The sequence below is a fragment of the Mus caroli genome, unplaced genomic scaffold (genome assembly GCF_978045245.1).
Source record: "Mus caroli unplaced genomic scaffold, Mus_caroli_1 scaffold_1, whole genome shotgun sequence".
Classification (NCBI taxonomy): domain Eukaryota; kingdom Metazoa; phylum Chordata; class Mammalia; order Rodentia; family Muridae; genus Mus; species Mus caroli.
Genome location: NW_028227256.1, coordinates 157,475,716 through 157,488,817, shown reverse-complemented (window position 1 = coordinate 157,488,817; position 13,102 = coordinate 157,475,716). Strand labels below are relative to the sequence as shown.

Genomic DNA, 13,102 nt, shown 5'->3' with positions numbered 1-13,102 from the left:
CTTGTAATCAGAAGTGCCTGTTTCCCAGTGGGTCCCTTTTTTAAAATGTGCCACACCTGAAACCTCTACCCCGTAAAAGCAAGCTATTGCAGGCATCCGTAAAGAATTAAGAAAAGACACTACTTTCATGAATGCCCATGGTCTTATGTAGGAGAAAATAAAAATGAAGCAGGATGGGGAAATGGTACGTACGAGTGGCCACCTTGGCAGTGATGGGAAGGCTGAGGATGTTGCTAATGACAGCGTAGACGCTGATGTTGTAGGTGAGACCTGGCTCCAGCTCCGTGATGGTGACACCACTCCAATCTCCAGGCACCCGCTGCTGGAGCTGAAGGCCCCCCAGGGCCGTCGGCTGGTAAGAGATCACATATTCCGTCACTGCCATCGGCCCGTCCCATTCCAGCTCAATGGACCTGTCGCTGATACCAGCCACTCGCAAGTCCTCTGGAGGGGCAACTACCAGGAGGCAATACACAGACAGCATGAGCTCAGAGGATTGCCATTCCCAGCCCGGACTCAAGTTTCTTGCTACATCTCACCCCCTCATTCCATGTCTGAAGTTCTGTTGGGCTCCATGGCTTCGTTCTCTACTGAAAGATTCCAAACTTCATAAGGCCATAAATGATTGTGGTGCTGGAGCTGGTCCCTAACTGCCTTGTGAAGGCTGACTGTCAAATTTTTAAGGATTCTGCCTGACTGCTCACAGGTATTGTCATTGTTAAAGATAAAACATTATGAAGCAGTAATTAAGCAAATTGTGTCTAAAAGATAATTATTTAAGACCCATCATTTTAAAATCATCTCACTGCATCTTACAATTAGCTATGCCTAAAAGGTGATTTTTATGTGTTGCATCTCTGGTAGAGATAAAACATAGTTGTGTTCTGTTGCATGTCTCTTCCCAACGGCACTTTTAATGTTGTCACAGGAGTAGCTTGAAACTAGTCATGGAGGTGCTTACACAATGGACATTTGCAAAGGCTACAAATGAAGGCTTACTTGTTTGTTTTCCTTCATACAGCCAGATGTGAGATTTTTTCACAGCACACCACCAGTTAAGCAGCTTGGTACTTTAATAAATTACTGCGTCAGACTGTCCTGACAGCCAGTTCTGATTTAGCAAGTGGAAATAAAGACTAATTCTTGTTTTTCTTAGAAATTATAAGAAGCCAAAACAGGATGTCCTGTACCTCATGGCCTAATGAAGATGCTCAGTAGTCCTTTCTTATAGCATTCCTCCTTTTAATAGGATGGCATTTAAGTCTTGAAGCAGATGTAACTAGTTTCAAGCTAATTTTCATTAGCCTTGACCTTGGAGAGGTTGACCAGAAAGCCTTCTTGAGAGCTTTGCTTTTCTCACTTGTCCAGCTTTGCAAACGCTGTGCAGAGTTGCCAAAGGTTAAACCATATTGAAATAGCCTCTCTTGTACAGCTCCCATAGGAAGTGAGGATTCACTGTAGGCTGGGCATCAAATCATTGAACCTTTAAGACTAATTAGAAGGCTAACTCTAGTGTCTATAATTGGATCTGCTCATAGATTACAGCAGAGATCAGGCCAAGATTTAAGTGATCGTAATTAACTTCCATGTTGGTATGTGATGGAGGTTCCCACTAGTTGAAGAGCTGCTACTGGTTTTGAATTTCTGTCTGGGTTATCTAACACTTTCACCTTTAAAAACAAACAGGGCCAGACTGGGTGCTTTCACAGGGGCATGCAAGCCAGAGGATAGCACCTGCCTCCTCTAGCTCACATGGAAAACCTTAAATTCTTGCCTAAGAGAACTGAACATTCCTTTAACTGATCCAAGATTCATGGAAAAGACTAATATCACAAGTCTATAATGCTATAATATAATAGTCATATTTACTTTTACTTTTGCCCCAAACCATTCTCTGTATTAAACAGGTGAGAAAATAAAATTTCTTCTGAGTGAAGAAGAGAAACCTTATCTGAAAGAGTAAGTCTATACTTTTTTCTTATTTAATCAATTTATTTATCTTTGTTTTCACAGTGTGGTAGTCACGAGGTAGCCCAGGCAGCACTGGAACATAGAATCCTCCTGCCTCACCCCATCTTGCTGATTATTGGGATGATTGCTTTGTACCATTATTTCCATGCATGTCTTAAAATTTACCCTAAACAAACTTTCAAAACTAAAAAATTTGTAAATGAACCCATGGTATTTGGCATGATTTTTTGTTTGTTCGTTTTGTTTTTGTTTATGGTGTGTGTGTGTGTGTGTGTGTGTGTGTGTGTGTGTGTGTGTGTATTTGCTATGTACCAGGAAAACAGTAAACCCTTTACATTGGGTCATCCCATTTCAACCTCCTACCAGCACAGCAGGATAGGTTTTATTATTACTCCTAATTTACAGATAAGGAAACTGAGGCACACAGCAAGCAAACACAGGATTGACAATTTGAACCCAGGCACAATGGTTAGAGAAGCTGTCCGCCAATACAGAATTCTAGATTGAAGTTATAAATTATTTCAATTATAAAGATGTCAGACCTATCATTTGACTAGTTAAAAATCCTTTTGTGGTAGGTAGGTAGAGTAATGTTAACATCACAGAAGAGGGCTGAGTGGAGGGATGTGCCAAAATCCAGGGAACCAAGTCAGAGCAAAGTGACTTAAACTCAGATCTTTCATGGAGAAGGCTACACATCGCACCTGCTTTCTTCTTTCATGTATGCACAGCTTCAAGGACTGCAAAGAAGCTCCGTAAGAAAGAGTCCAAATGACCCAGACAGAGTTTTTTCTTGTGCTACCTCCTCCTCTTGTGAGTCAACACCTTTACTCTCTCTGAGACTTACTGACAGGATACCTCCTGTCAGAGGCAGAAATGGTCATTCTAAATTTCAAGGCAACTCTTGGGGCCCGTGGAACTAGTCAGTGTATTCCATTTTTGATTCTTTCTTCCAGAGAAACAGAGTTAATGATGACAGTGGTGGGTGATGTAAGCAGGGCATTTAGAATCATAAAGCCTTTATCCTCCTCATCTCAGACAGTGAATACTGCCTTCACATCTGAACAGGAGGACAGCATCTGCTGTCACCTGTGGTGGAAGTGCTATGGTGAGTGAAGGTGTAATGGTCAATGAAGGTGTCCGTCATTGCTATCAAACCAAACAATACAGAACTATAAAACAAACAATGAAAGCGATGCATACAATGAGTGGGTGGGGAGTGCCAAGTGTTTGCAACCTCACTCCTTTACAGCATTCATTGTGAGACATAGACAGCATCTTAGTGAGCACCCTGGAAGGCAGTTCCAGGCTGTGTTTTGGTCCAGAGAGCAAGTGGTATCAGGAGCCAGACGTCAGGCAACTTGTCTCAACAGAGCTGAACAATGATGCTGAGAAGTCTTCACACATCTCACTGAATTCCAGGGAACCTTGCCCATCCACTCTTAGGTAGCATTCAACAGCTCACTCACCATTTCCTGAGCTGACCACTGTCATGGGGTGAATGTTCACAAGGGACTCTAGGTGTTTCTCATTAAAACAAAACCAAACAAAAACCATTTGCTGGTCTCAGCATTTATGTCAAAAGACTACTCATTGTATATTTGATGACAGGGATTTTACTTTGCAAACTGTGGTTTAGCATCTCAAAGAGGTTTAGAGAATTCAAAAAGTTAGTGGGTGACCAGGGTACTCATTCTTACTCTGCTCTTAATGGACTGTTGTTTCTGGGAAAAACCTGTGTCTGACTTCTGCTTTTCAAATCTGTAAAACAAGAAGCTCAACGTAACCCCCCTCCCCCAAGCTTATTTTAAGTACTAGAACTCAAGAGCTTTTGTTGTATTATCTTTGCATGGGCAGAGGACAAGGAAGAAAGACTCATTGGCATGCCATAAGCAGAGATCAAGGCTAGAAGTCAACTGTAATGGCCTTGCTGTCAACTAGTCAATTGTACTGATGCTGCCATAGAGGGGGCCTCATAATGAAATCCACAAGGTGTGCAGCTACTCTCCATGTCCTGCCAGAGAAAAATAGTGACCTACAAGGAAGTCTACTTTGTGGCTCTTGATGTTTTCACCTTTCTGACCCTTCTGCCCCCTCTCGCTCTGCACTCCTGGGAGCTGTCTTGCACGCACCTGGCCAAAAATGTCAAACAGTGAGTAAATAGGCCCCACTCCTACGTGCTCTTCACAAAGAGCTAGTAAAGTAGCACTTTAGATAATGGCCCACATCCCTTTCTGGAAGAGACCCATGGCACTTGGTTTTAAAGGCAGGCATTAAGAGGAGTACCTCCTGCACTGAGAGGTGGCTCCAGGGTTGCTATAGAAACAGATGGAGATTATGCAACTGTCCTTCCTCATGGACTTTGAAGCAGTAAAGAAAATCTATCTGGGTTTGCTGAAGTCTTCCCCAAGCAGGGCAGAGCCCTTCTGTCAGAGGTAGCAGGGATGCAAGGTTTGCACTTGACCCAGATTCAGCTGTATGAGTAGCTGCTGAATCTTGTCGGATGTGACCAAGGCCTCGTGTCTCCAGTTCAGTTTGAACAGTGGATCAGATCAAGTTGGTTTGTTGTTGTTGTTGTTGTTGTTATTGTTGTCGTTTTACAAATAGACCTGACCTTGTGGAAACCCATGTCTAGAACATGATAAGTATATGCAGATTCATAGATATTGATTGTATTAAGAAGTGCTCAAGCTATAGAATAACATCAAGACAGCTTGACTCAAGTTGACTCTTGGCATCCTTTGGATGGGGCCTTCAGGAGTCTCACCCTCTTGGTAGAAACAAGGTTATGTTTCATGCTTCCAGCAGCTGCCCTTGTGCTTGAGATTCAGAAATACTGAGGGCTAACTTTAGATTCAGTTGAATAATTGGTATAATGACTATACTTTTAGAAAGGAATTTCAATTCAGTAAACAGAATTGAGAGGCTAGATGAAATAATTGACTATAGAAGAAATGAAACATAGAAAAATATTTCTTTCTAAGCAGTGAACTATTATCGTCCTCTCTTTATTGTCCTTAATCCTTTAGAAGGGCTTAATTTGAAGCCACAAATGCAGATGCTGAACAACAGAAAGCTATGGATGCTGGCTTCCCAGGACTTGTCCTTTAGAAATTAGTAGAATTGCTCAATTAGGAGGTTTAAAAATGTGGTTTGTTTTTATTTATTTGAAAAAAATTCCCAGAAGGTATTCTGAGTTCATAACAAAAAGGATCAATTATGTAATCTATACTTGTAGGAGCACAAATGTATCAGCAATGGTTACTGATTTAGTTGGTAGGAGATGAACAATAAAGAAACCTGTAGGAATAATATGATTTGGGAGCAAAAAGATGTAAAAATAACCACTAGACCCATGAAATACGGTCATCTCCCTTGCTGCTGGGTTTAGGATTTAGAACCCCATGGCAAGACATGACTCTTCTGTCATTTTCTACAATATAGAAATGACATATGGAGTTGGTTACTGTCTGTGCTATAGTCATCTGGAACAAAATGAGTCATGTCTGTTTAATATTCTATACTAATTGTTAGAATGAGAGCTCCTTGGTAATTTCATAAATCAATTCCATCCTACAACCTGTAAGCTAACCAGATAAACAAAGAACTGGAGCCACCCTCCCTTAAGCAGTGATAAAAGATGCTGATGGGCAAGGGAGATATTTTTCAGCAGGTGAGTTAAAGGCCAGCTTTACCTAGTATGGTCCAGTGATCTTTTCCTGTTTGCTGTGATTTGAATACTGCTTGCGTGTATTCCTCTAGCCTTCAAGAATTGAAATTTAGTGCTCATTCTGACTTATTAAAAAGAGTAAAACTCAGTGATCCAGACTAGCTAGCTCATCAGAGTGGACCCCATGATTGAATCCTAGCAGCGTAATAAGGAAATGAGACAATATGCACCATAATCCCTATCTCTTCTCATGAGACTCCTTGTTCTATGTGGATACTTTGCCAATTAGAAGGCTATCACTAGATGTAGCCACCTTTCCTTGAACTTCTAGAAGTGCTATTCCAAATAAACCTCTTTATAACCGCCCCAACTGTTTTTGTGTTATTTGACAACAGAATAGGCTAATAAACCAGGCACCCTCCCTTAAGGACAATAGTAGTTAAGAACCTTAAGGTGTTGTCATCTCTACTGTCATTGTCTTGGTTCTAGTCTCAGGGGTAGTGACCCAGATCTTATTCTGAATATGACCTCATCAACTGTTATGAACTTGCAAACAGTTGCTACAGCAAGCGAATGAGTATGACCAAACTGGGAATTATTTTGTCCCCTCCTCTCCATTCTTCCTCCCCAACCAACTGGAGCTAGAACCCAGAACGTTCCCCTTCCTACCTGCTGAGCAGTCAGGGCCCTGGTAGCCTTCCTCACAGATGCAGAGCCCCTCCTGGCAGTGACCTCGCCCACTGCAGGCATTCAGACACCTTCGCTGGCTGCAGTCCTCACCAGCATAGCCCTCTTGGCACAGGCAGGTACCATTGGCACATTGCCCCTTCCCTGAACAGTCCCCAGGGCAGCGCAGCTCCCTGCAGTCCTCGCCTGTGTAGGGCTCTTCACAGACACATTCCCCATCCACACAGAGCCCTCGGGAGCTGCAGTCTGTTGGGCACCGGAGCTCTGAACAGTCATCTCCGCTGTATTCACTGTCACAAATGCACTGGCCATCGACACACACACCCCGACTGGAGCAGCCCAGTGGGCAGTAGGGCTCTGAGCAGTTCTTGCCAAACCAGCCTTCATTGCAGATGCAGCCACAGGACTCGAAGCTAAAGTTGCCATGGCCGCTGCAGTGAGGGACATAGTCCAGTTGTCCTAGAATGGCCAAGGAGAAGGTCAAAGGGCAGCAGTGGCCTCTCATAAATGGTGCTGGGGAGGGGTGAGCAGAGACCTGCACTCATTCCTTGAACACACTGGTGCTGCTGAGAGTTAACTACAATGTAGTTTGGTACAAATTCAACTTAATACATACTTTCACCCACTGCAGTTGTCTACGTCTAAGACAGCACTGAGGGTGAAGATGGATAAGATCTGAGCCATTGTCCTTTGACAGATCACTTTCAGAGTACCTTAGATTGGGTTCATAAGAAGTGACTTATTGAAATAATGTTCCCAGAAGAAATTTGCCATAGTGGTTTGGGTGAGGGGATCAGGAAGAAACATGGCTGAGCCGGAGTGTGGTTATGCAAAGTCCCTGGAAGAGTGACTCAGGTTCCTCCAGAGGTGAGCACTTGCACCCAAGATGATATTATGCTTGTTCCTTATCACCTGACTGCCTGGATCTGAGATACATGAGTCTGTGGCTTTGGATAGAGAAAACTGGGTGCAAGGCTGATGCACAACTAATGATAGCTGCTGCTTATATGATACTTACTGGGTGAGTTAATAGTTAATAGCTCCATATTGCTCTCATATGTCATTATTTGTAGACAAGGAAGAAAAGTCATAGGCCATGTGACTGCCCTAGCTCACAAGCCAGAAGCAGCAGAGCAGATCTGAACTCAAATGTATAGTACTGCTCATATCTTATAGTGAGGAAGAGAGAGACAAAGACAGAAGCAAATCCACTGACTGTTCAGCCTTCTGGAGAAAGGATATAGTGTGTGTGTGTGTGTGTGTGTGTGTGTGTGTGTGTGTGTGTGTGTGTGCGTGTGTGCGTGTGTGCGTGTGTGCGTGTGTGCGTGTGTGCGTGTGTGCGTGTGTGCGCGCGCGCATGTTGCATAAGTGAACACATATGCCTATGTTCATGGGGTGGACCAAGATAAAACTTCCATCTTGCTGGAGAAGATGGTGACTGTCCTCTGGGACCTAAATGACTACCATTTTCTCAGATGGGAGAAAGGCTGTGAGTGAATGAACAGAGCACCGCATTCTCTAGTCAGTCAGGTTAACATGAAGAGATATCAACTCAGCAGCCTGTGAAGACCAAAGATGAAGGAAGACAAACATCAAATTCCCTGCCTGCCATCAAAGTTACTGTGCTGAGCCGATGCACCATTACCTGACTCATCTCCCCCACCCCTCCAAATCAGGTTAATATATTTAAAACTGGGTAAGCAGTGTTGAAAATCCCTGAACCAAATCCCCAGGGGATGGCTGCATTTAGATCTTACAGATGACACATTAAGCAGGAGCTATATACTGGGCATGTTTTTCTATGACCCCGTGAAAAGATGCTGGGTTTTTCTTCCTCTCGTCCCACCTCCCTCTCCATTCAGCTCTCTCCTTATCCACCAGGGACCAGGCTGCAGGCCCTTTAGACTCTACCTGTGGCAGCGCTTTCCTGACAGCAGTTGGTATTGCACTGGTCTCGCAGCAAGGACACCTCCCTCTCCAGCATCTCAATCCGGCTCAGCAGTTCCTGCAGTACCTGGGAAGAGCTTGCACATGGGCAGGCTTTTTTGGGGAGGTTAATCTTGTGGGTGAAGGTGACCTGGCTTTCATGGTCTGAGGTTTGGCCTATGTATTCGGCCAGAGTATCATCTTCAGCACTCATGTCCTGCTCAGCTGAGGCCTCCAGCCCTGAGGAGCAGAGGCTTTCAAGTGGCACGTTGATGTTATACACATGGTTGAAGACCATAGGCTGTTCCTTGCTGGAAGTGTTGTAACTGGAAGCCCCTCCTTCCTCCTCCACAGTTTGTCTCTGAGCCCTTTCTGTAGTCACCTCCAGCCGACACTCAGAAGGCTTGAGCATGGATCCCAATAGGATCAGGTTTACACCAATGAGCATGTTCTTCAAGACTACTGTTTCCCCATCGATCCCCATCTTCTCAGCCAGACCTTGGTTCAAGAGCTCTCAGTAGTAGCCAGCATGGAGTTATAGGAATCTGCAAGAGAAAGCAAGGGTACATATGACCCTGAAAACCTGTGCCAGGCCACCGTGGCTCTCACTCTGTAAAGCTAGAACACATACAGACAGAAGTTCTCTGGGGCTGTGTGAAAAATTGGGAGGAGACAGTGGTTGTCAGTCAAAAATCTGGGTCTTCTCTCAAAGACTAGGTTCTTGATAATGGACATCACTTCTATGTAAGGGTGTTGCTATGACTTTAATTTTAAATGGTCCCCTCCCAAAACTTGGTTGACAGCTGGAGGTATCTGAGAATTGGATTATGAAGGATTTGATTTCATCAATAGATTAATAATTAATTGATGGATTAATACATTTGTAGCATTAAATCGTTGGAAGGAGCAGATCACTACTTCAAAGGTTGTGATGCATTGAATAAGAATGGCCGCCATAGGCTCATATGTTTGACTTCTTAGTCACCAAAAGAGCTACTATTTGAAAAGATTAGAAGGATTAGGAAGTATGGACTTGTTGGAGGATGTGTGTGACTGGGGGTAGGATTTAAGGTTACAAAAGTCCATGCCAGGCTCAGAGTCTCTCTTTGCCTATGGATTAGGATATAGCTTTCAGCTACTGCCCAGTACCTGCCTGAATGCTACCATATTTTCTGCCTTGATGATGATGAGCTAAACCTCATAAACTATAAGTAAGCCTCCAAGTAAATGCTTTCACATATAAGAGTTTTCTTAGTCATGACATCTCTTCACAGCAACAGGACAGTGTCTAAGACATGGCTATATCTCATCCCTAGCCATTTCTGTCTTCTTTTTGCTTCCCAGCCACCACGAAGTGAGCATCTTTGCTCTGCCACATCCTCTGCCATGATAGATTGAAACCTTTGAAATGAGACAAAAATTTGTTTTTTCCTTGAAGTTGCTCTTTCTGGTCTTTTGTCACAGCATAGAATACAGTAGCCTGTCCCCATAGTATATAAGGAATTTCTAGAACACATGCCAGGAATGGAAGTTCTGTGAACAGCCTCTTCTACTGAGAAGAGATCAAAGCTTTTCATCACTTCTAAATTAGGATTAGGATAAAGTGAATCACAGAAACTTTAGGGTACTCCCACGTCTCCTCAAATATTTACTATGAAGGAACCTCAGTGGTCATGTCAAATAACTTATCCATCAACTCCTTTAAACTCACCTATTCAATATGGGTTGACTTCACAAAACCCAACCAGCCAAATAACGTAGTCCTAGGCAGTTTGTGACTGTTAATTATCCTTGGGTACATTTGTGATTTATCTGGGATGATGTGAGCTAAGCTTTGTTTTAATCTTCTTATTAGTATAGTCCCCATGCTCTGTGACTACAGGGTGCCTTTCTTCTGAGGTCCTGTTTAAATTGCTAAAATAATGAATTAGCTCCTTTGCTGGCTACCTAGTCACCAAGAACCATGCAGTATAATAAATTTACAGTAATAAAAATCAGTTTTTACAAAATTATATTTCTTTTCTATTCCCTGTGTAAAAAAAAAAAAAAAAAAAAAAAAAGAGAGAGAGATTTAGACACTTCGGTTCTCAAGTAAAGTCAGAGCTACTAAGAAGATTAAGGACTAAGGAGCCAAGTAGCCATAACTATGAGGCTAAGAAAAAGGTGGTCAATGTCAGTTAAACACCCACTGGCTTACACAGGGCACAGATGAAGCTGAACACACACACATGATCTTGTTTGATCCCTAGGAGAGTCTTAAAATGATACCCATCTCATCGCAGAGCAATTTCTGCCTAGAAGTGTTGAGATGTGAAAGCTAGCCAGGCTGATCCCAAACCAGTTTTCTTTCTTTTTGTTTTTTTTTGTTTTTCGAGACAGGGTTTCTCTGTATAGCCCTGGCTGTCCCGGCACTCACTTTGTAGACCAGGCTGGCCTCGAACTCAGAAATCCGCCTGCCTCTGCCTCCCGAGTGCTGGGATTAAAGGCGTGCGCCACCACGCCCGGCTCAGTTTTCTTAACTACAATGCTTCAATGCCTTAAAAAAATGTTCAAACTTGGGCATGGTGGCACACATTTTTTATTGATAGCTTATGGTAAGCAGAGGCCAAACTCTTCTATATAACAAGTTTAAGATCAACCTGGGATGCATAAGACTTTTTTTTTTTTTAAAGAAAATGCTCAATTATTTCTTATCCTGGACATTCTAGAACTTTCTCAAGAACACTAAAGTTAGAAAATTTGCCAGGGCGTAGTTTACTGTCTTTTCTTCTTCCATAATTTGCTTCTTGTCCCTTCATACATTCTTTAAATGCAAGTTGAATTCCCTGTCCTTCATATTCTTATGTGAGTACACTTCTTGTAGTGTTTACCATGCTAGACCATGTACTCCCTATGCCTGACTTTCCTACCCAGCTTGCTAAGTGGATTTGAGTCAGACCGTGTCTTCACTGCAGCATATTGCTGTGTGTTTAGGATATAAAAGTACTCAGTATTTAGTTGTTGAATGCATGGACGGGCAGATGCATGAAAGAATGAACAAATCGATGATTTAATGAGTAAGTGCTCAGTGAGCAAAAGGTTGAATCATTCTCCAATTCATTTAATCTCTCTCCATTAACCCTAAGTTACTTACTGTTCTGTTTAATTTCAACTCTGGACAATGTCTAAGACTTCATTGAATTAGGAATAACTGGTATTAGTGACTAGCATAAAAATCATATCTTATTACTCAGCCCTTATGTTATATATTGTATTATTTTCTCCCCCTGTTTCTAATATGGAGAGGAAGCAGGGCAGACCAGAGCTGCTGAGACTGCCAGACTGTCTGGGCTCAAACCTCATCACCATAAATGTTTATCTATGGGAAAACCACTTAACCTCTCTTTCAGCTTTGCATCTGTAGAGTGGAGCTAAAGAATGGTACCAACTTTATAGGATTAGAATGATGACACCACCGTTATCTATATAATAAGTATTCAGTATCTAACACTGACTCAAATAAATAAATACTGTTTTCTGACCATTTGGTTCTTCTTCTATGCATCTTCCCCAAATATGCATAGGCATGTAGCATGTCTTACTAGTTGGCATCAGGAAAGCCCAATTCATAGTTTATCCTTGAACAAGGATGATGAAGTCCCAGAAATACTCTGGGAGATACCAATCCATTGGTCACATCTAGATAAAGCAAATCTACCTTGGGAATAGATGGACAGACATGTCTAAACTAAATTTACCGCACAGCTGTAAGCTCTTCCCAGGCCCCTCTAATCTTAGTTACACTTTAATTCCCATTTTGAGTTGCTGCAGTTATTACATCCTTGGATACTACTTCCATGCTTATGTCGTGACAACATTCTCACAGTGGGTCTGTCAATAGTCCTTCCCACGTACATAAGGCCTTGCTGTCTTTCTTAAACAATACTTTGTTTACCTGATTCATATTGATATTGCTGAATAATATTTTCTTATGGAACTTGTGAAATTGTTATATAATACTCTATAGCACTTAATATAAATTTTTGGCTAATTGTAGGTTAAAAATGAGTAAAAGAATAAGTGATATTATAAATGAAAAGGAGGACCAATGATAGGGAAATTATGAGAGAGAGAGAGATGCTAGATTCTATGTGTAGGTCCAAAACAACCACTACAAATTGTAGAGAAAAGGAAAGTTGGAGTTTTGTATGAGAAAAACAATCAATATTTTAGTCAATATCTACACTTATATAAGTAACTTGACCATGTAATATGTGTAAGACCAAATTTATTTTTAAATGTAGCCTTTATTAATTGAAATAGGGGGTGAAATATAAACCAGGAGCTTGTCTGTCCTTACTGCACCAATAATTGGTCATTTCTGGATGATTGGCATGTTGAAAGAGTGCAAATCTTGTCATCTGAGGAAGAGAAATTTAACATTTCATTCAGAGAGGTGAGAACATGGGACGTTCACATGTTATTTTATTACCCATTCATTTGACAGATATTTATTGAGTGGTCATTAAATCCCTGCCCTGTGTTTATGGAAATTACATTCATATGTATGGGATTGGAAGGGTGTAGCATAAGGGGACAGAGAAAATAAATACAAAACTTAATATTATATATACAAATAAATTACTTGATATTTGTCATATAATCATATATTATATGATACATATGTCTGTGTTTGTTTCAGTCAAGAAAAGATAGCTATTATGGAGAGGAAAAAAATTGATGAAAGGAGTTTGTGAGTTAAGCAGGTGAGAGTTCATGGTCATATTTATAGAGTGATATCCTGAAAGGCTTGTCTGATCAGCTCACGGCTGAGCAGATACTTGACAGAACTGGGGTAGAGTGTCTAGC

General features: G+C 41.8%; 1 protein-coding gene across 4 annotated transcripts in view; it reads right to left on the bottom strand.

The window, feature by feature from the left end:
- Tnr (tenascin R) overlaps positions 1-13,102 on the bottom strand; it is a 409,504-nt gene that overhangs the window by 72,982 nt on the left and 323,420 nt on the right. For 2 of the 4 annotated variants that reach the window (XM_029479707.2, XM_021160989.3), the window contains exons 3-5: positions 8,240-8,799; positions 6,311-6,787; positions 193-456 (exon numbers count right to left, since the gene is read on the bottom strand). In XM_029479707.2, the coding sequence (XP_029335567.1) occupies positions 193-456; positions 6,311-6,787; positions 8,240-8,738 (1,240 nt within the window). In that variant the 5' untranslated portion in view covers positions 8,739-8,799. Of the gene's footprint in view, positions 1-192; positions 457-6,310; positions 6,788-8,239; positions 8,800-13,102 lie in introns of those variants that run through there. The other 2 variants (XM_029479724.2, XM_021161007.3) reach the window with 2 other exon arrangements.